The sequence below is a fragment of the Echinops telfairi genome, unplaced genomic scaffold (genome assembly GCF_000313985.2).
Source record: "Echinops telfairi isolate 266 unplaced genomic scaffold, ASM31398v2 ScPeMD7_7475;HRSCAF=8513, whole genome shotgun sequence".
Lineage (NCBI taxonomy): Eukaryota > Metazoa > Chordata > Mammalia > Afrosoricida > Tenrecidae > Echinops > Echinops telfairi.
In genome coordinates, this window is record NW_022111379.1 from 31,798,595 (window position 1) to 31,826,343 (window position 27,749).

The following is a 27,749-nucleotide window of genomic DNA, read 5'->3' on the forward strand; positions in this document are numbered from 1 at the left end:
GCCTTCCCTCCGGCGGCTCTCGGCCGCTAACCTCTGCCGCTAACCTCGGGCACGGGCTGTGGACCTGGGAGTTTCCCAGGTGAGGGAATCCCTAGACCGGTGTTGTTGTTTTTTTAATTCGATCGCTCCCAGTCCGACCACCGGTGCTCTTGTAGCTATTTCCCTTTAAAGGACACAGGACACCTACACCGCGGAATTACTTCCAAACTCAGAGCAGGAGGTCCCCAGGGAGACTGGCAGCCTTTGCCTTTGATTGGCGGAAGTCCTTGTTCTGGAGAACTTTAGTTATCCTTGGCAGTTGGGATGCCTGAGCTAGAAAGGGCAGGGCTTCCTAGCCGCTCGGCAGTTTCCAGCTACCTTCTAGAAGGAAACCTGTGCCTCTGGGCATCAATTGCTCAAGGTCATACAGGTTGTTGGTGCACAGCTGGAACTGGAAAGAGACCTAATGGTTCCCCTTGGGTGTTCTGATTCGCAGTTCTCAGTTCCATTTGGCCAGCTTTGTGACCAAGGTCATACCGAAAACTATGGCCACCAAGCAAGCCTCAGGTCTCCTGTTGCCGTTAATGAATGATCCCCTTGGTAATCCACCATAAGCACCTTAAAAAAAATAGTGGTATTGTTTCTTCTTGGTTTGAGTTGAAAAAGAGGGCCAGGGGTGCATTGTTATTTAATGAAAAGCGCTCCAAAGGGAATTCAGCAGTCTAAGGAATCCACGGAGGAATCTCAGGAGAGACACTGATTTGGCTGCATGGTCCTGCATAGATTAGTTACCATCTCTGAGACTTCAATATGTTTATCTGCGTATCAGCACAGGTTCCCAAGACCAGGTCGTTAATGTGAAAACCAGTATTACATGGAAATGAAGGACCACTAAAAAGGGGATGAAAGGGGGATAACTACATCATTACACATAATTGCCAAATTATATCATTATGTAACTGCCCAACCACTGAGAATCATTCAGGCCGCATCCAAGCTGACACATGACCTTAACTACGGCAGTCAGTGTTACTCTCAGCGCCCACCTGGATCTTCCTGCCAGATAAGCCTTGTTCATGAGAAACAGTCAGCTAGAAGATTTTTTACTGTTGTCTTAAGTGCAGAGCGGCAGATAACAGGGTTGCCAGTAAGGGAGGGATAGGTCTACTTGCCTCACAGAAGTGCTTGAGGATTCAGTAGTGTACACGAAGGCCCCTAGTACATGTTGAAGGGACACAGCAAACATAGATGTCTCTAGCTAGCAATACATGTATCTTCTGGTCATCCAACAGACCACTGGGTCTTAATAACTGGACCTCAGTAACTGGGTTCTGAAGTGCTGCCCTCTTCAGACTTGGCATGGTGTGGTGGTGAGTTATGTCAGGTTTGCTTAAAGTAAAGCAAATCTATGCCATTGCCCAAACCAAAATTCTTCCATCCCCAAGCTTGTACTTGACTGCCGAGTCATCTTTGGTAAGTACATGAAATCTTTAGAATGAGAAACACAAGCAACACTGTCTGGCAGGGAAAAACAAAATAAAACATACTCCCACATGCAGGAAGTGTTGAGTAGTGGAGGCTCCCTGATACCAGACTCCCTGTGTGACCTTTAGGAGAGTCATTTGACCTTTATGAGCCAGTTTCTTTTCAGGGGTTGGCACAGAAGTGCTTTAAGCTGGGCCAGAGTGGGGCTGGGTTGGGTACTGTTTCTGTCAGCTCTCCCTCTGCTGGGGTCCTCTGAAAGGTTTTGTCTGGGACAAGGGGAGCCCCAGCCACAGTCTTCAATCGCCTCCTGTGCATGTGAAAGTCGGGCATGGAGCACATGATGGAGAATGTGTGCATCTGGATGGTGGTGCTGGCGAGGACGGAAGGTACCACGGGCTGCCAGAGAACAAGCCGGCGGGCCTCGGAAGAAGTACAGCCAGACTACTCCTTAGAAGCACGGATGTGAGACTTCACCTCATGCATGTTGGGCCTGTTTATCTGGAGAGACCAGTCATTGGAGAAGGACATCGTGCTGGGTAAAATAGAGGGACGGTGGAAAAGAGGAAGGCTCCTGACAAGATGGGTGGGCACCATGGCTGCCACGATATGCCCCAGCTTAAAGGTTGAGGATGAGGCAGGACAGGGTGGTACCTCCCTGTGGAGTCAGAACCAACCTGTCGGTGCCTAGCAGCAACACAGCCTAAACCATGCTTCTCTCTCTCACACACACACACATACACACGCGCGCGCGCGCGCGCGTTTCGACTTTTCCTGGCTCTTACATAGTAGACTGCAGAAGATAGTCTTTTCTTAAATCTTATTTTATTTAAAGTCCTGGATCATTCTAATGACTTAGATATAAACCCAACTCAAGTTCCCTGCCATCCACCCCAGCTCACTGTCCCACCTTTCCAAAGATGGAAGGAGAGGTGACAACATGGGGGGATATCACTGCAAGTACGGCAGGGGTGGGGGGCTTTCAAAAAGCTTATGGAGGAAATTCCACGATCTGTTCATTTCCTTTTCCCATGCATTTTTTAAAAGCCCCCTCGTACTAAAGCTCTTTGCTGGGATTTCCTCCTGGGATAGACTTGCTGAGTGAGGGACTGAGGCTGGCCTCAGGTCCTTCCGCACATACTTGCTGAGCACCTATTAGAGCCAGACCCTGGAGACCCTGTCTGGCAGTGAACCAAACAAATAAAAGTCCCTGTGCTCGTGAGTTTACATTTTAAATCCATTTTTGTGGTCCGATCGAATGTCTGGAGGACGTGCATCTGTTCTGTGTCGGTGTCTGATCCTTCGCACAGGGTGGGTAGAAGAATCCATGCCCAATTGTGTAGCAGTGCCAGCCATGGGGTCGCCTCCAAAAGACCTCCCATCTACTGGTGGAAGGAGCCCTGGGAGTGTAGTGGTTCCGAGTGGGGACTGCGATCCACTTGGTTGGCAGTTTGAAACCACCAGCAGCTCCTTAGGAGAAAGACTTGGCTTTCTACTCCCATCAACAGTTACAGTCTCGGAAACCCACAGGGGGTCCCTACGAGTCAGTGAGTCTACTGGTGGGTGGTCCTGCCCTTGAGTTTGGGCAATGGCTTTGGCATAGAGTATCATTTTGGACCTGACCCTTTCCTTTTCAGTGCAGCTACATGTCTTGGTGGGTGCCAGAGAATGGAGGGTGCAGTTCGTTCATACCTGCTTGGCTACTTTTTGTCTGCTAGATACAAAAGCAAAGATGCGTTTGTTTTATTATTAATTGGGCCTTCTTGTTGAGGAATTATTGCCTGAAATATTGGCACCTACTAAGGTGCATGACAAAAAACACTTTCATCCATGTACTCAACCTCTGTGATTGCAGCTGTTTATTATGTAATAGGACTCCCCACCAGGTCTCAGAATGAAGTACCCCTTTAAAATTTATGTTCTCCTAGGAGGAGCCCCAGTGGCAGAGTAGTTAAGAGTTGGGCTGCTAACTGCAAGGTCAGCAGCTCGAAACCACTAGCAGCTTAGAAAAAGAAGGCTTTTGCTTTCTTCTCCCGTAAAGAATGAGAGTCTGGGAATCCCAGAGGCAGTTCTACCCTTCTGACAGAGTCACTGTGGGTAGGCATCGGCTCGATGGCAGTGAGTTTTGAGTGGGTAATATAGGGTTAAGTTGGGGGGGGGTAGAGACATTTTAGAGTTGTGGGGGGGATTACTGGGTGATTAATTTTGCATCTTTCTCCTCCTACCAGCAAATTAACAATAATGACCACCTGTTTACTAGCAGAGGAAATACATCATTTCTTAAAAACCCTAATTCGGTGTATGGCATGGGTGTCAAATGTCATTAAATAAACTTACGTTTGAATCATGAAGTACGACGCTTTGCGGTCACAGGAAAATGGGCACAGTGTGTATTAGGTGAGGCGCTCTCATTGGCGATGTGTCGGCTAAGTGTCGGGCGGTTCAAACCGACAGCTGCTCTGTGGGAGAGGATTGGTGATCTGCCCCGTGAGGATCCCAACCTAGGACCCCTCTGGGGCAGTCAGTTCTCCTTGCCCTGAGGCACAGGCTCGCTGGCAGTTGGCCCCAGAGTTTGCAGGTAGTTGGGCTCGGAGCCAGGAGCCCTGGATTCTGGTTGCCATTCGCCAGTTACCAAGTGTGTACCTATGAGTAAGCCGGTAAGGCAGAGCCTCACTTTCTGGGGCCAGTGTCCCAACCTGGAAAGTGAATGGGCTCTGGGTCTTCCTGGTTCTAAAATGAGTGACAGTTTTCTGTTCCCCCTGCCCCCGTGCTAGACCCGCAGAGGTCCAGAAGGCTGGTGTACAACACCCCCCTCCAGTGGGTGAAAAACCCAGTGTGTGAGCTCTGACACAGCCCAGCTTCATTTCACCTTCCGAACCTTTCATTCCCCTGCTGGAGCCCTGGTGGAGTAGTGGGCTACAGGTGGGCTACAGACGGCAAGGTCAGCAGTTTGAACCCACTAGCTGCTCTCGGAGAGAGATGGGGTTGTCTACTCCCATGAAAGATTCACAGCTTCAGCAACTCTAGGGAGCCATTCTGTGCTGCCCTACGGGCTCACTGAGTGAGAATCCGGGATAGACTGTATGGCAATGGGCTTGATTTGTGATTCATAAAATTGACCGAAACTGTCTAGTACTTTCGACTGTCTAGTACTTTTGATCCACAGAGCAGAGGTCAGTGGCATGCGCAGTTTTTCAAATCTGAACTAGCTTGCCACATGAGGAAAGGATTCCCAGGGAGTTCTGGAAGTAAAGTTCGCCGCATTGTTAGCCATGTGGTCAGAAGCAAAAATGCTTCCAGTTTTACTGTTTACTACTGTGGCCACGTGCTGTGCATGACGTTTCTCTGTTGCTGTTAACGTAGGTCTCTCGGCTGCTGGGGGCATTCCACAACCCAAAACAGGTGACCAGAGGGTTTTCTGGTGGTGTGAGTATATCTACATCTTTATTTTCTTCCTTTTAGAAGTTTCTCAAGAAAGATGTTCTATTTGTATGAGATGATTTATATGAAAATGCTGTTATATAGCATTATCTCCATGCTAGAGGAAATTGGATCTATTTGCAAGGTGTATTAACATTAGTGACTGCTATAAGTGTAAATCTCTTAGGTTACGTGTACCTTTAAGAGAATTGTGTTACAGCTGGCCATGTCCGCTTGTCACATTAATATCTTGAAGAAGCCTTGTTAAAAATAGAAAGAGGGCACCCTGGAGCCTGTTAAACTTTATTTCACAGTCTCCTTTGGGTCCAGTTGGAAAAGCAGTGCGAGTCAAGAAAACAAGGACTTGTTGAGAAGCTTCGAACTTGCTTTGCATTTTCATTTTGTGAGCCTCCTAAAATCAGTAGATTGGTCGCCAATTAGGAGTCCCTTCAACATCTCCCAGCCCGAGAGGGCTCTCTGCCCAGCGTGGCTTGTGTCGGCCACGTCACTGTGTCCTCCCTTCCGAAATCTGCTGCTTTTAGACCCCCAGCATCAGTCTGTGCCGTCAGAGCTGGCGCCACACTTTTAGCGTGTTCTGAGGCTGTGGTCAGTGGCTTGCCATTCATTTTTATTTTTACCCCCTATTTAAGGACTCGGGTGCGGATTTCCTAATTCCTGTACTCCGTTTGACATCTGACGCTATGAGCAATGTGTAAGACCCACCGTGTCTTTTCCTTTGTGCCCCATTTGCTTCCTGGCTGGCCTGATGGCGTTGGCGATTACATGTCGGAGAACAGGAAGAAGAAGCCCATGGTTCTTTGGCTCTGCTTATGCAAAAGATGCAGCTGATGGCTCAAAGAGTGTGGGGCTAGCACTTCAATCAAACACAGGCTGCAAAGCCGTGAGATGTTCATTGCCCTTTACTATTAGCCCATTTTCAAAAAAAGATAGTAGGCTGGTAAGAGGGGTTCTATTTGAAGAAATAGAGAAGATATTACTTCCAATCTACCTGCCCAGTGTTATCACTGGACGGCAAAGGCCCAGAGTAAGGGTTGCCAAACTTTTGAGACGGAAGTGCTAATCCTGTTCTTCACACCAATTTAAAAATCGTTTGAGAGCCGTAAATATATTTTTACACACCAATGAAATCACCATTTTCTGAATCATATCCTTTCAGTAAAACCAAGAGAGCTCTATGTTCGTTTTCAATCTCACTTCGCTTTTCAAGCTGCAGTTTGCCGACCTCTGATCCCGAGAAACTGGAAGGAATGATTTTACAAAAAGAAGGTGCCCAGGCGAATGGAAATGAATAGAACCTGGGACCATTGTCTGGGCCAGGCACCAAAGGTGGGAGGAAGCCCCCACATAGTCCAGGCCTCATTCCCAGAGGAGCCGGCACGGAAATTGGTGCCGCGTTCGTGCGCCACCTAGTGCTCAGGAAGTGTGCTGCTCCCAGAATGTCAGCGCCAGTCTGTTTTCAAAGCAAGACACCTCCTTTTGAGAGCCTTGTAAGGGTGCGGGGCAGTGACTAGTGACTCCCCATCCGTTTGTATTGCACTCACTGGTTTTTACCTTCATTAAAACGCTCTGAAGGGATTTCCCCACACGTTTGTTTAGTTTTGTTTCTGTGTTTGAAATGCTGGCTGCGTTTTGTTTGAGGCCATTGGAATAAAACCTTGTCAGTTATAAATGCACATTCGACCCTGCCGGGGGGTGGGGAGTCCCATATGCTTTTCTCCACGTGTTCTGACAGACCTCAGGGCTATTGTGGAAATGTGTCTGAAAGTGTTTCATAAGAGTGAAGAAGTTAACGGGAGAGTGAGCTTTCTAGGAGCCCAGTGGCTCGGACAGTGCTTGCCTTCATGAGAAAGCCTTCGAGTAGTAGCGAGAGAACAGGCCTCAAATACTGAGCTGCCTCCCGGTTTACAGACTTGAATTAAATCGGCTCTTTGTAGCTCATCAGAAATGAAATCAATTGGGTAGTCAGCTGGGTAGTTTAATTTGCTTTCTCTGAAGAGGGTTGTTTGAGCCCTTGGTGCAAGCTCCTGACTCAGGGAGTGAGTGGAGAACGGGGGGATTTGCCGTTCGTTGTTTCTCCCCTCCACTTCGGTGTTCTGAAGAGTATTTGGATTTCTCAGTCAGTGTCGACTCTTTGTGAAACCTCCCACACCAGTTCTTAACTCTCTCCTCTGGTGGCTTCTTACATTCAGGTTCAGACAGTAACTCTAATTCCAGGAGATGGCATTGGCCCGGAAATCTCTGCTGCTGTTATGAAGATCTTCGACGCTGCCAAGGTCAGTGTGCTTTTCTTGGCGGCAGGGTGGGGGTGACAATTCAGAATAGTCGGAATAATTTGTAGGACAGGTTTTCTTAGCCACTTGGACTCTGTGGATTCTTAGCGGGGTGTCAGTGTTGCTCTGAAGCTGCCGATGCCTGTGTTGGATCTTCAGAGATACTGCCAACTCTCGTAGAAGATGCGCTCGTGCTGGCCCTTGCCACCGCCGGTGATGTCGACGATGGCAGAGCCTTCAGCTCACCCAGACCCCACCAGAGGAGCGCCGCTGCGCTTGTGGCTCTTGGAGCCCGGCCCCGGTTCCAAGTCTCTGAACTGCGCTTCGTCACCAGGCGACCCTCATGCTGCCTTCGTGGCAGAAGGAGAATGGAAGTGGTATTCCAAAAAACTGAAAGGAGGGGTACTTTGGAACGGGGTTGAAATTTTGTTGTTGTTGTTCAATCTCCAATGGGGTACTAGTATTCTCCTCAAGATGGGATATAGTTCCTTCAGCAGCTTAGCTTTTAGGACAGCCAGATGTTTTGGAATAAATACAAAATTTGGACATGGCTTGCCGGGATCCTTTGTCACTGCTATGGGGGTCGCTGCCCGATGAGATGGTGCCCAGGATTAACTCAGTGGCTGTGCTAGTGGTGGCAGGGATAAGTCAAGGGACTTGGGACGTGTTCCCTTTCGCTTGTCCGAGTCTGCAACCAGAGCTCCCTCGGAGAGGCTGAGGCTCGTCCAGTGGCACACACCTCAAGGGAACGGAGGACGAATCGGTTCCGAGTTGGGTCTTGGACCACATCTTAGTCCGTGTCCTGTGAACATGCGGAGGTCGTCCTCAGGCAGTGTGCTGGCTTCTGGATGTGTGTGGACACACAGGAGGAAGACCCCAGGCTTTACCTTCATAAGTTAGACACTGTGCTTTTTATTGTTGTTTCCAGTTGTACTGGCATAGAATGCACATGCCATACAAGGTCTGCAATTCGGTTCTTTTTTTGTTTTTTATTCAGTTCTTTTTTGTTGTTATTTTTTTAGTGTTTTCAGAGAGTCGAAAGACCACCACTACAATCTAATTTTGGACCACTTCTCCCCTTCCCTAAAGGAACTCCCCCCGCCCCCCACGTTCGTGAGGAACTTCTACTTTTCCCCTCTCAGCAGCCCTGTGTGTGCCCCATCACGGTGATTCAGATTCCTGGTAACCCCACAGGACAGGTTTCAGAAAGCAACACTGGTGGCACAGTGGTTAAAGTGCTGGGTTGGCTGGTGGAACTCACCAGCCGCTCAGCCGAGTCAGGGAAGGGTATACAGCCTTGGCCACCCCCCAGGGCGGTCCTCCTTGGCCCCAGAGGGTTGCTCTGAGTTGGAATCCACTCCAGGGAATGGGTTTGGTTGACTTTGACTCTTTACAGGAGTAGATCACCAGGGCTTTCCCACCAAGCTGCTGGGGAGCTTGTGCCGTCAGCCTTTCCAGTTCACAGCCAAGGGCATACTCATTGTGTACCTGGTCTCCTTACTGTATCCCCAGGACCATCAGTCCTCTCTCTGCCTGTGCTGGAGAGTCATACAAGTAGGGTCTTTCGCGGTTCCTTTTACTTAGCCTAGTGCTTATAAGGCTCATCCCTGCCGTAGCACCTGTCAGTACTAGGCGGTGTTCCTGTGAACCCCCGTCCTCTGCTCCAATTCTAATTATAGCCACTCTAAAGCAGCCTTGTGAAAAAAATGTGGGCAAGGTGGCAGCTGGGGTGGATGACTTGGCAAGGGCACTATTGCAAATCCCCTTGTCCATACCGGAGAACACCTCTTCTCGTGCCCCAGGAGCTTCCTGGCCTCCGGTCATACATGTGCTTCCTAGTTGTGCTCTGAGTTGCAGTGTGGGTAGTGGTGTACAGCTGCTCACTGCTCTGGTCTGGCCCCTAGGCGCCTATTCAGTGGGAGGAGCGGAATGTCACCGCCATCCAAGGACCTGGAGGCAAGTGGATGATCCCCCCAGAAGCCAAAGAGTCCATGGATAAGAACAAGATGGGCTTGAAAGGTACCACTGGAGTGGATGAGAGATGGTTACTGCTCATCTCTGCTGCGGGTCTTCTGGTGTGAAAGTGTGTGCCGTGAACTCCACAGGCTTGACCATCTGCTAGAGTAAAGCCGGCTTTTGATGAAGCGGTGCATTCATGCTTGTTGGAAGCTCTGTGTCTCATATTGTGACATTCCTCCCCCCAGTAAGAACATTAAAGTGTTACATCAGATGACAACACACAGATATTCTTGACTAGATTTATCTTTTCCTTAATTATACGTCTTTAAAAATGATTCAAATTACTACCTCTTTAAGGTCAAGATTCAGACTGCATGCAAGAGATTCATTTTTTTGTTTTATACAACCTTTTTTCTTTTTTTTAAACATTTCATTGGGGCTCATACAACTGTTATCGCAATCCAAACACACATCAATTGTGTAAAGCTCATTTGTAGAGATTCATTTTCGACCCAGGCTCTGAACCCAGACAGCTCTAGCTTTGATTCTGATCTCTGCCACTTACTGGCTCAGAGACTTGGGGCAAATTTCTTATTCTTGTTGTGTGTGTGTGTGTGTGTGTGTGTGTGTGTGTGTGTGTTTTAAATGATAATAAAAGCTCAGGAAAACTAGCCTCTGTATGAGGTGGGAACTTGGATGTTGTCCACTAAGAACGGGTGATGGCATCCTGCCAATCAGCAGCCCTGTGGGGGTCCCGCTATCATAGGGTGGTGGTGGTGAAGGTCCAGAGATGCCCTAGCTCGGTGTGTGAGATCATCGTGGCATGCAGTGCATGCTCAAAAAACGAGGAAATGTCCTTCTTCCTTTGCATCCGAAGGCGAGATTCGAGTTCGTGGCAGACGACATTTTACAAGGTAGCCCGGGTGTCAGGCCACAGTGTGTCCTAGTCTTGTCATCCACGTATTCTTTGTTACAGGCCCGTTAAAGACCCCGATAGCAGCTGGTCATCCATCTATGAATCTGTTGCTGCGTAAGACATTTGACCTTTATGCCAACGTCCGACCATGCGTCTCAATCGAAGGCTACAAAACCCCGTACACCGACGTCAATATTGTCACCATCCGTGAGAACACGGAAGGAGAATACAGTGGCATCGAGCACGTGGTAAGTGGACGTTGGCGCTGTTCTCATTCGTAGTTGGTGTGCCTCCGCTGACCTTGGGACAGAGGGACAAGTTCCTGGATTGTGGGTGTCTGTGTTGGTGCTGGTCTTGGCCTGACACGCTCCAGTGGATGCTTGAGGTCCCAGGAGTAGTCGGGCATGAGGTTCAGAGCCCAGGAGGGGGACTCGGCCCTGTACTTGAGTCCTGAACCCCGACTTCCCAGAGGGTGCTGTTTGGCAAGCGACCATCACTGCATCTCAGTTTTCCTCGCCTGTGCAGTGGGGGGTGTAGTGCGAACATTGAATGAGGGTGCTCTGCCTGGCTCTGGCCGCGAGCAGCATTGTGCGCCCACAGCCAGCTGCTGAGTGCTGTTTCAGCCAGGTGGCATTTGCCCCCTTGCAGATTGTCGACGGAGTTGTGCAGAGCATCAAGCTTATCACCGAGCAGGCAAGCAAGCGCATTGCTGAGTTTGCCTTCGAATACGCCCGGAACAATCACCGGAGCAACGTCACCGCCGTGCACAAAGCCAACATCATGTGAGTCCCTGTGGGCCAGCCCGCTGGCCTGTTTTGTGCGGCTGGTGGGGGTGGCCACACTCAGTGACAGGCGCTGCTTGCTGTGCTCAGCTGGCTGGTTGATTTCTCACCTTCCTGAACAATCATTTCTAACCAGTTGGAGGAGGGTCAAGCATTTGCTTCTCCTCTCTGGCCTCACTAATGCGCTGTGTCAGTGACGGGGAGCGCTGGGAGGGCACAGACAGGAATCCAGGTGTTGGACTGCCGAAGAGGGCCTGAGGGTTATTGGGAAAGGAAGCCAGAGATTCTGGACTCTCCAGATCCTGTGGCCAGTTAAACAAAGGCCCCAAAAGTCAAAGGGCAGGCTCGTTGGTGTTTTAGAAGTAGATTAGTGGGAGTGTTGCTGTAACTGCCACCTGCGCAGAGGCTTAAAAGAGTGGGTGCTAAGGGTGCTCACAGGGCGAATACAAGGACCTGGCACACTGCTCTAGCAGTTTAAATGCTCCTCATCCCCAATCTGTGAAAGCCCTCGCTGAATGTATAAGGGACGTTTTCTCGAGCTAAGCAGTGACGGCCATGAAAACCCTGGAAGGGAAGAGACAGAGCAAGTGCAGTATCTTCTCCTCAGGGGCCGTCTTCCCTCCTGCTGAGCAGCCCTGGGAAGGGCCGTCCGCTCCATTATGTGCGTGCTCGCCGACTTCGCTCTTTTTCACATCCAGGACATTTCCACTTGTATTTCATTAACTTGCTTAAAAAGTAGTTTGACTGAATTTGTGATTAGACCCCTGCCTTTTGGTGCTTCAGTATCCTGGGCGTAGTTTTACTTCTTTGATTTGATCCTTTGTAATCTCCTCCCCTCCCCGGCAAGTCTTTGCTCTCAACCACTTTTATTTGATTAAATACAGGCGAATGTCAGATGGACTTTTTCTGCAAAAATGCAGGGAAGTTGCAGAAAACTGTAAAGATATTAAATTTAATGAGATGTACCTTGATACAGTATGCTTGAATGTAAGTATATACCCACGTTTGTCTCCATTCCATGGTGTGCAACATGTATTCACGTCCGTGTGTGTATGTGTGTGTGTGCCGTGCACCTTGCGGACACTAACCGTGCGAATGCCTTCCTTTCAGATGGTGCAAGACCCATCCCAGTTTGATGTTCTCGTTATGCCAAACTTGTATGGAGACATCCTTAGGTGAGTCTGGCCACACTTTCTGGCTCTTCTAGCCCCATGATTATTGATCAGGTTGCACAGCGGTTAAGCAGTTGGCCCGTAACGAAAGGTCTGTGATCCCCACCCAGCAGCCCCTCCACAGGAGAAAGATGAGGCGTTGCCATGAACATCTAGAACCTTGCATTCCCTCGGGTTCAAGTTCTACTCTGTCCTGTCAGCTTGCTCTAAGTCACTCGCTGACCATGGGTTTGGTGTGGTGGTGGGTATTTAACTTAACAAACCCTAGATGAAATGTGACTTGATTAATCAAAAATAGCATTTGTTATAAGATAGAGATTGAAATCTCCAAATCACTTACTACCCTCGGATTGAGTCCGACTTACGGCAGCCCCAGACCAGGGGTCTGTAAACTATGGTTCTTTTGGTACATGCGGGTGGCTTTGAAGTAAAACTGAAAAATTTTAAAGATGTTATTTAGATAAAGGTGGTTTCATTTGTTTGTGAAAATATATTTATGACTCGAACAAATTTCAAATTGTTGTGAGGGGGACAGGATTGACTCTTCTCAAAAGTTTGCTGACCCCTGGCACCGAGTAAAACTGCTCTTTGGGGTTCTGAAGCTGTAAAGTTTGATGAGAGCAGATTGCCTCCTCCTTCTCCCACAGAGCTGTGGGTAGTTTCGAACTGCTGACCTTGCAATTAGCCCCTCAAGGCCTACTCTGTCTGCCAGCAGAGCCCCTTGAATTCTAGTAAGACAGGCAGAGGCATCAATGACTCAGTGCTGGTGGGGTTCCTTCTCTTTTGTTATCAGCTCAGCTCCTGGCTATTGCTCTGTAATCATGAGTTCAGCTATTTTATTGATTGATTGCAATCTTATATAGGTCAATGATCCTTAACTATTTTTTTTTAATGGGGAAGGGTGCTGAGGGGGAGCAGTTTCAGGCTTTCAGAAAAACTAAGAATGCTATAAAGAATTCTGGTAATAAGAAAAAAAAAGAATTCTGTTAATAATAATAATTTATAAATTATCAAGGGTTCATCAGGGAGAGGGGAGCGGGGAGGGAGGGGGAAAATGAGCTGATACCAAGGGCTCAAGTGGAAAGCAAATGTTTTGAGAATGATGAGGCTAACACATGTACAAACGTCCTTGACACAATGGATATATATATATATGGGTTGCGATAAGTTTTCTGAGCCCCCAATAAATGGTTTAAATTAAAAAAACAAACAAACCATGGGGGGTATAAAAAGAATTCTGGTATTCCACCCCTTGCTCAAAGCATGGACAAACACACATGGTTTAAAATATATATTTATGGATTCTCTCATATTCCTCTCCTAGTGGGAGAGCTACATACCCCCTCCTTGAAAGTGGGCTCCAGCCAGTGACTTGCTTCTCATGAACGGACTGTGACACGCGTGATGTTGTCAGGCGTGCATGCACACAGAGACACGTGTTGGCTGAATGGTTTTTTACTGTCATCTCTCTTTCATGTATTTGTCAACATTGTTCTATATGGAAAGGCCTTGCTTTATATTCAGGGGCTGGATCCATCACTGTTGCTCATTTTTCGGGTGTTCAAGCTGTCCCAGTTTGAGGGGGGGCAGCCTGGTCTTGTGCAAGGCTCAGCCCCAGAATCAGACATTTCGCCAAGGCCCCCTGGTTCCATTCCGTGAAGAATGGTGTTTCCAAACCACTATGTTGGTGGCTAGGTAAGATCTTTGGTTTTTTCCCAAAATGCATTCTGAAGTGTTTTCCTGCCCCCAGCGACCTGTGTGCAGGGTTGATCGGAGGACTTGGAGTGACGCCAAGTGGCAACATTGGCGCCAATGGAGTTGCCATCTTCGAGTCGGTAAGGCCCTTGCCCCTGAAGCAGGATGGCCCGAGCGGCAGGAGGGTTCAGGAGGGGTTGTCTACGGATCTTGTAACATTTGAGTTATTCACACTGTCAGAAGAAAAGGATGCCTCCTGTTTTTCATATAAGTTTGGCCTGTTCATTCCCCCCAAATATCTATTCCATATCCCTCAACATTAAAAAATACATACAGCTTTCTGCCTGTGGGTGCCACCGAGGAAACTTCGTTGGGGTCCACCGACATCATTTCTAAGTCAGTCTCCTAAAAAGCTACAGAAGCTATTCCTTGCAGGGTTGAGTTGTGCAACGGCAGACGAGAGCCCCCTGAGCCCTTTTGAGCAGTGGGGGGTGCCCACAGACTGCATGGTCATGAGACACAGTCTTCCAAGTTTGGACCAATGAAGGGAGGAAACAGGAGGCAGAAGTTCTGGCCCTTAGTGGTGGTGGAGGTCAGTACTTTCACAAGCCATGAAACCAAGGGGCGACGGTGGTGCAAGCAGTAGCAGCAGCCATGGCAGTGGTGGAGTTTTTAATGACTACCAGGGAACAAGGCGCCTTAGGAGAGGAGGGCCAGAGAAGTGACAGGGGAGCTACAGGTTGCAACCGATTTGTGGATTCAGCCCAGCACAGCAGGGTCTAGCTGCTACAAAGACCTATTGTAGACAGTACTCATGTGTCGGGGCAGAAGAACTTGAGGACTGTATTTGTGACTAATTGTATAACTGGTTATTTTAATTTCAGTTCTGTGAAAAGTGCAAAGCATTCCAACAAAGGGCATTCATGTAGTTTTCTTGTTTTGCACTCCTACTGTTGATTGCTAAAGGTAAACAGTCTGATCATGATACTGAATAAATGCCTTTAAAACAAACAAAGATACATTTCCCCAAAAATTGATTGGAAAAAAAGGTTGGCCCAATATTTTACTTAGAAAGAAGCTCAAAAGAAAAGAAAAGAAGTAAGAAGCTCAAAATAATAATTTTTAATGGAAAATCGAATGTTTCTAAGTTCTGTGATGGAGAAGTACACACAGTAGATATTTGGTAACCATCTCCTGCTGGTGAGGAAAAGTGGGGAAGCCCCACCCCATCTTTGGCAGGAGAGGGATTTTGGTTTGGGGTCCTTGTCCACTTCTGTGACTCTTCCTATTACATAGGTTCATGGAACTGCCCCGGACATAGCTGGCAAGGACATGGCCAACCCCACCGCTCTCCTGCTCAGCGCTGTGATGATGCTGCGTCACATGGGCCTTTTTGACCAAGCGGCAAAGATCGAGGCTGCATGCTTTGCTACAATTAAAGACGGGAAGGTACGTGTAGGTCTCGTGCTGGGTGGAGTGAGTTTCTTCCATATCCACAGCTGGGGGAAGGTCATAGTTCTCCGGAGGACAGAGCGATTGATGACCTCAGGAGGTGTGCACACTTTCTCAGGCACACATCCTACTGTTTCATGGTTTGGGAGCCAGAGTCTGGGGTTTCCTATCACATCCTTACCTAAGGGGCCACAAAGGGTTCCTATCCTGTTTCCTATCACATCCTAACCTAAGGGGCCACCTAACCTGGTGGCACAAAGGGTTCAGTAGTGGGCTGCTAACCACAAGGTCTGTGGTTTGAGTTTACTGGCCACTCTGAGGGAAAAATATGAGGCTGTCCGCCCTTGTAAAGATTTACAGCCTCGGGAACGGGACGCTACGCGTCAGAAGGTGGTGGGTCTGGTTTTTTCAGTTTGGGTTCTAGTTTTAGCCTGCCTCATCTTGTCCAATCCCAGCTACCTCTCTGATTTTTGACCAGTCCATTAATTTTCTGGGCCACTTGTTTTCTCCTGTCAGTGCTTTACATAGTGAAGTATGAAGAATGTAAACTGATGGCTAGTCTTTAAGGTCCTGGACTTCAGGGAGCTCAGAATCTAAAAGTGGAGACAGATATGATGTGTCGATACTCAGTGGTATCGTGTGTTATAGTTTGTACACCTGGAATAGAAAATTTTTATGAAAGTAATAATAATGACTAATATGAATCATACTTCCACAATCCCAAGTCCTTTATTTATTTATGTTATGTATTTCTGTATCTATAAGAACTTAGGATTCTGCAAGTATGCAATTAACAGTCGCTATCATTATTTAATCTTTTTTTTTTTTTTTTTTTTGTGAAGAGACCCCCGAGGGGTTGCACCGTTCCTGGAAGTACTGCAATACCAGGTCGATGCGTGGAGTGGACGGAGCAAGCTCCTATTCCATCTCCCTGCTCCAAAAATCCATTTAATATATTGTCCTCGGATAGAGGACGTATCAGATATTAAACTGATAAGAACAGATACTACACTTGATCTTAGCCAAAAGGCCGAGAAGCGATGCATTATTTAATCTTAATTACATATATACAAGAGCTTAGAATTGTGAAGTGTGTGTTACATAAGTACAGAGAGAGAGAGAGAGGAGCCCTGACCGCGTAGTGGTGAGGAGTTGGGCTTCGATTCTCAAGGTTGGCAGTTTGAAACCACCAGCTGCTTTCTCCTCCTGTGGAAGGAGGGTCCTGGTCTAGAAAGGCAGGGGCAGTTCCGCCCCGGCCTGCCGGGTGCCTGTGAGGAGGCGCTGGCTCCACGGCGGTGAGCTACCTACACAGTCTTCTATCAAGCTGAGCCCACCAGTAATCACAGCTCGTGCAGATGATGGTTTAAGGGGTCTGCTCTAGGCCTCACAGCCCCTACGTAGCAGTTGGGGTTCTCACCGTCTGGCTATTGCCCAACCGGCTCCCCTTCAGCTGTGGGCAGGCGGGGTGGCTTGTCCACTGGGTGGTTGTGATAGTTAGGAGGAGGGTGGGAGCCATCATCCTTCCCACTGCTGGGCCTTGGAGGCTGATCTTTGTCTCTTACTTTTTTTTTTTTTTTAAGTTCCGTCATTGGAAATTTCTTTCTTACGCCTAAAATACAAATCATTTCAAACTTGTTTTTAACAGCCTGCGGCGTTCCGCTGGTGGCCTGAGACTCTGAGTTTGGTTCTGAAGCTGTGTTGGGGTTGGTGCGCTCTAGACCCCAGCAGAGCTGCCGAGGGACACAGCGGCCCCTAGGGCGGCGCAGGATGCCATGGTGGGACAGCGTCTGGGAGCACAGAGGGGAAAAGGGGGCTGTGAGAGTTAGTGATTTAAGCATTTCCTCGGCATCTGTTCCCCAGCCTCCAAACAGGAATCGGTGCTTTAAAAATCCCAAGGACTTTCTCCTGTCAGAAGCTCACGGGGCAGGTCTACCCTGCCCTATAGGGTCGCTATGAGTCGGCTTCAACTCGCTATCAGTGTTTGGTTATTCATTTCTTTCTTTCCTTGGGGTCTGTTGGCTGTCCAACGGGAAGTGTTCTGGAAGCTTCCCTGGGCAGTGGCACCACTGGATTCTTTGCAGAGACTCTTGTGAGTCCCGGTTGGGTTTTCTCAGTCTTCCCTAGAGGTCGTGGGGTGGAGCCTCGCTTGAAAGTAAAGACGAAAATGGGAGTGCGGAGTGGAGACCCAAAGCCCATTTGTAGGCCACTGGAGATCCCCTTGCAGATAGGTCTCAGGGAAGAGACTAGCCAGTCAGGGTGCAATGTAGCAATGATGAAACATACAACTTTCCTCTGGTTCTTAAATGCTTCCGCCCCCCTTATCATGATCCGAATTCTACCTTGCAAGTCTGGCTAGACCAGAGGATGTACACTGGTACAGATAGGAACTGGAAACACAGGGAATCCAGGGCGGATGATCCCTTCAGGACCAGTGCTGTGAGTGGTGATACTGGGAGGGTAGAGGGAGAGTGGGTTGAAAAGGGGGAACCGATGACAAGGAACTACATATAACCTCCTCCCTGGGGGACAGACAATAGAAAAGTGGGTGAAGGGAGACGTCGGACAGTGAGACATGAGAAAATAATAATTTATAAATTATCAAGGGTTCATGAGGGAGTGGGGAGCAGGGAGGGAGGGGGGAAATGAGCTGATGCCAGGGGCTTACGTGGAGAGCAAATGTTCTGAGAATGATGAGGGCAATGAATGTACAAATGTGCATGACACAATTGATGTATGTATGGATTGTGATAAGAGTGGTATGAGCCCCTAATTAAATGATTAAAGAAAATACCATGGCCTGGGCAGGCACACCTCAGTCCTCAAAGGGGGGAAAAAACGGCGAATGAGCTCCGGTCTGCGGAGTGTCTCTGGTAAACAAGCCCTCAGTCGGGTGTCTGCGTGTCTACATCCTGGTCTTTGCCTTTCCCCCTTTTTCAGAGTTTAACGAAAGACCTGGGAGGCAATTCCAAGTGCTCCGACTTCACAGAGGAGATCTGCCTCCGCGTCAAGGACTTGGATTAGCACTCCTGCCCGGCGTTTGCACCAGTCACTCCAGTGGACACTGCAGCAGCCATGCCTTCGGTTTGCTTGTTTCTCGACAGAGTGCGTGTTTGGATCTGGCCTCTTAACCATGACACACCTGTGTAAGAGGTGCAGGCGATCAATTCCCTAAGGCCTGCTTTCAAAGGACTTTTTCCAAGTGCTGTTTTTATTTATTATATGCCTACCTGGTAAATTTTAATTCTGCCATTGTTAACCATGTTACACTTAAGTTAAAACTGTTTTTTTGTTTTTTCCCCCCCTCTCAGCTGTAAATATGATACAAAATTAATAAGAGAAAACATCTATCTAACTTTTTACAGGAAAGATCTGGGTTTTTTGCTTTATGAAAAATATAATGGAGATAAAACAGGATACTGACATTATAGCACAAGATGATATTCTTCTAAAATCAGAAACGAAAAAAAAAACAACAAAAAACAAAAAAAAAATCAGAAACGGGCACAGGAGAAACTCGTTGGGAAAGTTCACCTCACAAATGAAACAAAAAGATTGGTCCTTTACTGTATGAATAAAGACTTCAGATCCAAGAAATCTATCACGAGAGATGTAATTTTTGTTAAATAAAATGTAGGGAGTCTGTTAGGTACAAACTCACGCTGCGAGTGTTCGATTGTTTTGTTGTCTTGAGATTGACTGTTCTTTGTACCCCTGTACGAAATCCTGACTTGGGTGGGTCTGGAACGGAGAATGACTGCTAACCAGCCATTGGCGCTGGGGCAGTACTGCTGCAGGACCCAAGCCTAGATCTTGGCTGTCGTTAAGGAACTTGGGTGCTGAGTATTTCACCTTCACCTTCTCCAAAGCACCAACCGTCCGGCGTTGCGCCTTCACACCAGGAGTGAAAGATGAGGTGGGGGAACCAAGGGCAGACTCCGGGAGCTGGTTCTCAAAATCAGGCCAAGCAGGGGCTTGGCCTCAGCTTTGGACCTTCCACCCCCTCCCATGCTGAATCCCTTAGCATCATCTTTATGAAACTGCAGACGCAACGTTACTCTTTTCACAAACAGCTACTCTTCAGCCTCCCACGCGCCAAAGGCAACCTATGGCAACCCTCCCTTGTAACCTTGCCAACCTGCCGCTCCTATCCAAAAGCATCTCTAAACGCCAGTCTCTGCCTGAGTCTGTCTTCAGCCTGCGACCAGTCTGGCAAGCAGACGTGTATCGTGCTTGCTCTGTTTTATTGGGCTGCCTGTTCCAAATAAAAAATTCCCAAACGGATCACATGTACGCCCCTCTGCCTGTTTCCTGTTTGGCTTGGTCTTGGCCCGGCCTGCTGCCGACCACGGGCTGCTTGAGGTATTCTGGGGGTGGGGGTGGCAGGCAGGGGCTTTTACTAGAGTGTTTCCCTGACCCTCGCCTGCACCTCTGTTCCATTAACTCACTCCCCTCTACCAGGGTCCCACCTGCTCAATTGACACAGTGTAGGTGCTTGCATCCCTCATTAAATACAATCCAGTAGACGGCAGCAGTTTTATTAAGCATCAGGTGAGTTGTGCTTGAGGCTGAGGATAAGGGATTGATGGGGTTGACTGCCTCCAGGGGTGTGTCGGAGGTGGGGGCCGTTAGGACTGCCCACCCTCTGCACCACACCCGAGAAACACAAAGCTCACCCAGCCCGCTCTGAACAGGCCACTGGTTAAAATCTACCTGGAACTAAGGCCGAAAATGATCAGCCCTTCAGTTCTGGAGGGAGGGCTGATTGTCATCTGTCACTGGAACAAAAAAGCAATCCTTAAAATTAACACTAAGTATCCACACATGAGGCTTTTCAGGATTTTCAGCTATTGGCACAAGACGTGGCAATGGGAACGCCAGAGCCGCAGCCTCCGTCACTGGAGACCTAACGCCGGGGTCGGAAATCCCCGCACCTTTATTGAGGAGGACCTGGGGTCGGGCAAACGCTCCCACGCCTGGCCTCTATTCACCAATGGCAAGGGCAGCCTGGTTACTTGTTCTGCAGTTGGTAGAAGGAACCGATGATGTCTTTGTACTTCTCCAGAACCGCAAGCCGCCTCAGCTTCATCGTGGGGCCTACCGAAGCAAGGAAGCCATGAGTCGGGTGGGCTCTGGGGGACCTGACGGGTGGGCTGCAATCCAGAACAAGTGAGTCCTGCAACTTGGGACAAACTGGTAGTCAACCCCCCAGATGGCTGTAGTGACATCTACGCTGCACTGGTGGCCCGTACCTGCGTGGCCCCTCCCATGTACGAGTGACCCAGAGAGTGGAAGAAGTGATGGCACGTTACTTCTGACTCAAAGACCCTATAGGGCAAGGTAGGATGATGAAACTGTAACTCTTTATGGGAGTGAAAGCCTCATCTTTCTCCCTTGGAGGGGCTAGTGGTTTCGAACTGCTGACCTTGTGGTTAGCAGCCCAACGTGTAACCACTACGCCACCAGGGAAAGGTGGTAAAAGATTGCAGATTCTGCCTTGGATCTTGGAGCAAGTCACACACATAGACAGCCTCTGGAAGGCCCACTGACAACAGCCATTTGCCAGCAAGGAATCGAGGCCCTCCAACCTCCACGAGCCGGGACTCCTCCCATCGCAGATGGCATCTTCTGTAGCCTCATGACCTGTCATGAGGGTCCGCTAGGCTGCTCCTGGGTTCCTGCCCCACAGACACGTTTTTTGTTTTTTTTAAGTTTGTTGTTTTAAACTGCTAAGTTTTGAAGAGGGATTTGTTGCACAGCCATAGATATACCAGTGCGCAAAGCATCTGCATTTCAGTGGAGGCTCGTGCGGACGTCAGACATTAAGTTCCGACTGACTACAACGAGACAGCAGACAAGCCCCGGTGAGAGAGGCCTGGCCACAGTCTTCCCCTAATCTTGGCCTTGGCTCCTTGCCTACCCTGAAGCAAGATTGAGAGTACTGTCATAGGGGATCCTGGGTAGCTTTGTGCCTCTCGCGTGGCTGTGTGAGTGGAGATGCAAAAACCATTTATATAAAATAGTAGAACATCTAACTCACTGGCCTTGGGTTCAATTTATCAGCACCAGCCAACCAAATAGGGTCCAGACCCTGTCAGAGTTGCTGCAGAGAGTTGAATGTGGTTCAGCCCCGATGGCTTGGGGGAGCCTCACTAAGACGTCATTGCCACCGGTGCCAGGAATATTACCGCCAAGAGCGACCTTGGCCTTCCATTTGAGGCTGCAGCAGAGGCCTCTGAAGGCCAGTTCTGGTTCTGGGTACCATGATCCAGAGACGCTTCATCTTCCTTCCCTATGACATGAGCTGGCCCTCCAGGTCAGAGTAGTCTCACCGCCAGAGCCCCATGACTCCTGGAGCAGGGCCTTCATGTTCCCATGTGATTTCAGGGGAACATAGTCCCATGGCCAAGGCAAAGTCAACTGTTGAGTATCTTAATAAGTCCTAGCACCTACTTGGTATACTCAACAAGCCAGACCTACTAAGCCCGTGCACAGAAGGATCGATAGCCTCCCACAGGAAGGGCATGGGTGTGAACACAAGTGCTGACCTTACCATGGCCACTCAGCTGCTTGTAATGGGCACCTCCCAGACACTCCTAGCCCTGGATAGAGTGAAACAAAGGCGAACCAAAAACACCTACCGAACTCTCCCCCTGAGATGGAGAAGTCCCTTTCCAGAATGGCCCACTTCTGGATGTGGTAGGGGCGGGCCGCTGCCTTCTGGTTGATCCTCTGGATCCCTGCTTCGATGGCCTGGTACACGGCCTCGTCCTTCTTGCCCACAATCTCAGACACGGTGGTGGCTCTGCTGCCCACTCTCTGGCAGAACTCCACAGCCTGTTCGCTCAGATTATCGGTTGGATCAGAGGTGTCTGGGTCCAGAGTGCACTGAAAAGCAGAGATCCATCAGGACCGAGGTCTTACAGCTGAGGTCAAGGATGTGAATCACTGGGCTGTCTTTCAAAGAGCTGGTCCTCAAAGGAGGGGGGATGCTGTGCTGATTAGTGAGCCCCTGGTGTGGGGGGTGGAGCAAAGGTCAGAGAATTAGAAGGCTCTGGTCAATGATGTTGCCATTTGTGAAAGAAGGACAGTGAGTCCTGCCTCGGTGGACAATGACTGGCCTGGGGGGATCTGCTGAGGGGAACGAGGGAAGCCATCCTTTATTACTGGGACCCATGGGTCACATGAGAAGGATCGTCACAGCAGTATATTCAAGGCAGCCCTGAGGACAGAAGGAATTTCCTTGTGCCTTGGCCCCGCTTAGTGCCAGCACTACCATTGGCAGTTATTCCACATTGGGCCATCGGATCCAGATGTAGTTTGGGCTGAATATGGCTTCTGCCTGACCTCTAGACCATCCCAGGAGCTGCACCTCCTGGGCCAGAGCCCCCTCCCCCGCACCCCCTCTGACACACCTTCAAGGTGAGCAGCATGGTCAGGAACTTCTGCTGGTCCCCGATGAGCATGGCGTTGCTGATGATGGGCAGCTCCATCTTCACCGCCTCCTCGATGGGCACAGGGGGCACGTTCTCCCCACCGGCCGTGATGATTAATTCTGGGGAGAAAAGGCCAGGGCCCCGACAGGTTTACACCTAGGTCCCTGGTTGGACCAAGACCCAGCCCTCCGTCCCAGCTTGGGGAGGCCAGGGCAGCAGTGATGCCCCGCACAGGAGCAAGATGCAGAACTGGGCCCCAGAAGACATGGTCACCTCGGAGTCCCACCACTCTGCCTGTTCAGCGCCTGCCCTTTCAGACAGCCGTGACTCCAACATGTAATCACTGCACGACTGGGGCTCTCCTATATGTCAAGTTGGCATTTAATAGATGCGTCTTGACTGATGGTAGTTAGATCGCCTTGATTCTATCTAATTAAATCGAGATTAGTTGGTCGTATTCTGTGTTCAGGTCCTGTGCTGGACATAAGGAACAGAATAGAGCAAGACAGTCCCTGGCTGCAGCGAGATCCCAGTGTAGTCAGATAGTATGACAGAGGGGTGCACCCTGACCCAGCTGAATGTTAAACCTGAATAGGAGTTTGATAAACAGAGATACAAGGTCTTTAACTGCAGGTAATAAAATGAGCAAAGACTGGACAGGAAGGCAGGCTGATCACAGAGGCCTCCTGCGCGAGAAGCAGGATGTAGGCAGTGGGAAAAATGGAATGGTTTGGGGTCGAAATTTTAACAAAAATTTAACAAACAATTTTATTGATTGGGGTGAAGAGTAAGGAGACAAGCTGGCCAGAGGGGAAACTGTGTTATGAGTCAAGGTGATCAGACTTAGCTAAGGCAGCAGACATGGAGCGGAGGGGAAGGGTAGGTCCTGGAAATGTAAAAAGACATAATCCTGCTACTGACATGTGGAATTTATCCTTACGATCTCGCTTTTACTATTTTCTCTCTCTTCTCGTTTTTTACCAGTATCTTTTACTACTAATAACACCCACGCATGATAAACCAGTTCTGGAAAGGAACTTTGTTAATCTGATATAGATTATCAACAACAAAAAACCCTGCAAATACATTTCATAATTAAATACTGAAAAGCTCTCCCCGCTGAGTGATCAGGAACAAAACAAGGGTGACCCTCTCACCAATGCCGTCCATCATTGTTCTAGAGGGCCGAACCAGTGCAATTACAGGGGAAAAATAAATCACAGGATTAGAAAGTATTGAGGGCTGCATTGTGTCTCTCTACCCGCCCCCAAAGATCTATCTATTAATGTGAAATTATTTGAAACTTAGGTCTTGGCAAATATAATGAAGTTATGATGAGGTTGCGAGATTCCCATCAGACACCAAAACCAAACCCGCTGCCATCCGTTCCAGTCCGACTCACAGTGGCCCTTAGAGGCGGTCCACAGAACTCCTCCACGGGGGACTGAGGCTGCCAGTCTCAACAGGAGCAGACAGCCTCGTCGTCTTTCTCCCCAACACTGCATTGCTGCTGGTAGGGGCTGTCGGGCCAGCGCCCACTCATAGAAGCTCTGTGTACATCCGAGCACATCACTGCCCGACTCCGTGACAGGCTCACAATCATGATGTTGAGTCTATGATGGCAGCCATGGTGTCAATCCATCCCGTGAGGGTTTTCCTCTTTGTTGGACGCCCTTACATTTTACCAAGCAGGATGTCTTTTTCTAGGGACCAGTCTCAGGAACACATGTCCAAAGTCTGTGAGACCAAATCTCACCATCCTCACTTCTAGGGAGCACTCTGGCTCTACTTCTTCAGAGACAGATTTGTTTATTCTTCTAGCAGTCCAGGGTACTTTCAATATCCTTCGCCAAGCCCATAATATCATGCATTGATTCTTCTTCTGTCTTCCTTACGCACGGTTCAGCTTTCACATGTATGTGAAGTGATAGAAAATACCATGGCTTGGGGCAGGTACATTTTAGTCCTTTAACATGACATCCTTGAAAAAAAAAAAAAAAAGAGGAGTTGATACCAAGGGCTCAAGTAGAAAGAAATTTTTTTGGAAATGTTGATGGCAACATATGTACAAATGTGCTTAATACTATTGAATGATGGATTGTTATACGATTTGTAAGAGCACCCCCCCAATGCAATGATTGATTTTTTTTTTTTTAAAGGACACCCTTGATCTTCAACACTTTGTTGTGCAGGAGATTTACTCAGTGCAATGCACTGTTGGAACCTGGGACTGCTGCGACCAATGAGCACTGAGTGTGGATGCAAGCAAAACGAGATCCTTGACAGCTTCGATCTTTTCTCCATTGATCACGATGTCACCTATTGGTCTGGTTGTGACGCTTTTTGTTTTCTTTGTTGACTTGCCATCCATACGGAAGGCTAAAGTCCTTGATTTTCATCAACAAGTGCTTCAAGTGCTTTCGACAAGCACGGCTGTGCCATCTGTATATTGCAGTGCATTTAGTAAGCCTTCCTCCCATCTTGATGCCTTTCCTTCTTCATCTAGTCCAGCTTCTCAGGTGATCTGCTAATATAGGGACTGAGTAAGTATGATGAAATGCTGCAACTCTGATGTGCACCATACTTCTCAATGTTGTGCAGTTTATTATAGTCCACACAGTGGAGTGCCTTTGCATCGTTGACAAAACACAAGTAAACATCTGTCTGGTATTCTTTGCTTCTAGCCAGTATTTCATCTGATAGCAGCCATGATGTCCCTCATTCAGTGTGTCACAAAGAGCTAGTTGACACCCACCCGTTTCAAGAGATAGCACATGATCAAGAACGGATGGTATCGGAGGAAGGTGCCCAAGACCCACGGAATGAACTGGCAAGTCACAAGGATCCAAGAGTTGACAGACTACTGATTGACTTGTTTCAACAAGCTGGTAAAGCCCTGGAAGCACTCACTTGTCTGTGCCAAGACATTTAGAAGACAGCTACTTGGACAACTAACTGGACGAGCTCTATCTTTGTATCCATTCCACAGAAAGGTGGCCCCACAGAACACTATCATAATATCACACGCAAGTAAGATTTTGCCAAAGATATTCAATGAATACAGTACATTGACAGGGAGCTGCCAGAAATATATAGCTGGGATTTTTATAAGGAAAGAGATTTGCAGATATACACATAGGTAAACACCCAAAGGGAAGATATCAAGTTAGTGGCTGAAATGGGAGGGACACACGAACAGCCAAGGAACACTAAGGATTGGCAGCAATCACTTGAAACCAGGAAGAGGCCAGACAAGATTCTTTGGCACCTTGGTTTCAGACTGCTCGCCTCCAGGATGGGGAAAGAATACATCGTCTGTGTTCTTTTAAGCTACCTGTTGTGGCAATTTGTTATGGCAGTGCTAGGAAAATCATAAAGATGGGAAGAAAGAAAACTGTCATCATTTGCAGGTGAATGATTATGTAACAAACACACTGTCATCAGATCAATTCCGATCATGGTGACCCTATAGGACAGGTTAGAAATTCCCCTTAGGGTTTACGAGACTATAACTCTTTACAGGAATAGAAAGCCCCATCCTTCTCCTCAGGAGTAGTTGGTGATTTCGAACTGCTGACCTTGTGGATAGCAACCCAACGCACAGCCACTATACTACCAGGGATGCTACAAGGTCAATAACCAAAAAACAAAAAACATTTCTATATACCAGCAACTAACACAGAAAAACAAAATCAAATAATAAACTACAGTCTTTACAATAGCATCAAATGTAAAATACCTAGTCTAAAGAAAGATGCAAAATCCTCATGCTGAAAATTACAAACCATCATTGAGAAAAATTAAAAACTTAATAAAGAAATGATCCCAGAAGACTCAATATTAAAAGATGTATGTATGCGCTCACCAAATCGATCTATAGCTTCGATGGAATAAAAACCCTGAGGTTTATGTGTGCGTGTTTTGCTGACTGTAATACTAAAATTCCTATGGAATGCGAACGGTCAAAAATACCCAAGGCCTTGTAGAAGAGGAAGGCCAAGGCTGTAGGACTTCCATAACCAGATTCCAGCCGTCACAGAACCACGAGGAGCCCCGGGGATGTCAGAATTAGGCGCTGGGCTGCGGTCCCCGGGCCAGCAGTTAGAAGCAATGAGGGAAAGAGACGGGCCTTCTTACAGTCTCAGAAACTCACAAGGGCAGTTCTACCCGGTCCTAGAGAGTTGCTATGAGGCGGCATCCACTTGATGGAAGTCAGTTTGGTTTTCTGCTTTATCATAGAGCTACAGAATTGGAGTGCTGGGCTATTTAGTACAAGGACAGACAACTAAAACAGTCTGTAAAACAAACAGACAGGGACCTACACCTATGCAGCCCTGGGTGCTGGAGCAGCCACATGGAGACCCCTGCCAGTGCTGAGATGCTTACCCATCCACTGATTCGGCTTTCCTCCTGCAGTCTGCATCATTGCGTATGTTTTGTGAGATGCAGGAGGACTTTGTGGATTGGTGTTGGACATATGGGTTAATGGGTTAATGTTGGACTTTAAAAAAAACAGACAGACCCCATCACAGTTACTTGACTTGTGACAAAGGTTTGAAGGGCACGAAGGGAAACTGGTCTTTGCGGGAGATACCGGAGCAGCTGCATATGCATACAGATAAAATACATCGGGAGCCCCACCTCTTGTCGCATACGCGGACCACAGCTGCACAGGGAGAAGGGAAGACAAGAATCGATATGCTTGAACTGTGGAAACCCTCGACGAGATGGGGTGACACGGTATGCACAGAGCGGACTCGAACAGCCCACGGAGCGGAAACGACGCTGCAGGGGAGAGGGCTACCTTTCCTCGGGAGTGTGCGCCCGTCCGGAAAATGAGCAACGACAACCAAACCTCTCACCCGGGAATTGTTACCAGGCAGTCCACTCTGGAGGTGGGGGCAGAATGGGTGAAAAGAGAACCCCCCCTCTTCCGGTACAGGGGTGCGGATCCTTAGGAGAACTGGCAGAGGTGGTCTCTCCATCAGGGCTAGCGACCACACGCCGCTGTCCTTCCGCCAGGGGCAGTAAGACGTCCCGAACACCTGAGGTGTGGCCCTAGTGCCTTCAGTTCGAATCCCACTCTGTCGCGCACGCGCAGTAAGCATTCGTTTCCCTCGCAGAGAGCAGCGGGGCTTTCCCATCTGATTGCTGCGGATACGACGCCC

At 48.6% G+C, this 27,749-nt stretch overlaps 2 protein-coding genes and 1 non-coding gene across 4 annotated transcripts in view; 1 reads left to right on the forward strand and 2 right to left on the reverse strand.

Annotated features, from left to right (window-relative positions):
* Positions 1-1,792: 1,792 nt before the first annotated feature.
* On the forward strand, positions 1,793-18,805 carry IDH3A (isocitrate dehydrogenase (NAD(+)) 3 catalytic subunit alpha). The gene is made up of 11 exons (XM_004699717.2): positions 1,793-1,894; positions 4,825-4,887; positions 7,092-7,175; positions 9,077-9,191; positions 10,108-10,295; positions 10,696-10,829; positions 11,714-11,816; positions 11,940-12,004; positions 13,752-13,836; positions 14,993-15,145; positions 18,086-18,805. Exons 1-11 carry the CDS (start codon positions 1,793-1,795, stop codon positions 18,167-18,169), a joined length of 1,176 nt encoding a protein of 391 aa, XP_004699774.2. The 3' UTR covers positions 18,170-18,805.
* Positions 16,000-16,190, reverse strand: LOC115867924. Its single transcript, XR_004045322.1, has one exon. It is a non-coding gene; the product is annotated as a U2 spliceosomal RNA (small nuclear RNA).
* Positions 18,806-19,667: 862 nt separating the features above from the next.
* The window catches only part of ACSBG1 (acyl-CoA synthetase bubblegum family member 1), a 59,421-nt gene continuing 51,339 nt past the window's right edge, over positions 19,668-27,749 (reverse strand). For both annotated transcript variants that reach the window (XM_004700024.3, XM_045285756.1), the window contains 3 exons: positions 22,561-22,700; positions 21,787-22,033; positions 19,668-20,242 (listed from right to left, as the gene is read on the reverse strand). In XM_004700024.3, coding sequence (XP_004700081.3) covers positions 20,157-20,242; positions 21,787-22,033; positions 22,561-22,700 — 473 coding nt within the window. In that variant the 3' untranslated portion in view covers positions 19,668-20,156. The remainder of the gene's footprint in view (positions 20,243-21,786; positions 22,034-22,560; positions 22,701-27,749) is intronic.

Excerpts from the sequence above, each read along its gene's own strand:
- IDH3A (XM_004699717.2), top strand. The coding sequence starts at position 1,793 with ATGGAGCACATGATGGAGAATGTGTGCATCTGGATGGTGGTGCTGGCG. Across the intron at positions 4,888-7,091 it reads CCAGAGGGTTTTCTGGTGGT|GTTCAGACAGTAACTCTAAT; the intron begins GTGAGTATATCT and ends TCTTACATTCAG. Across the intron at positions 13,837-14,992 it reads GAGTTGCCATCTTCGAGTCG|GTTCATGGAACTGCCCCGGA; the intron begins GTAAGGCCCTTG and ends CCTATTACATAG.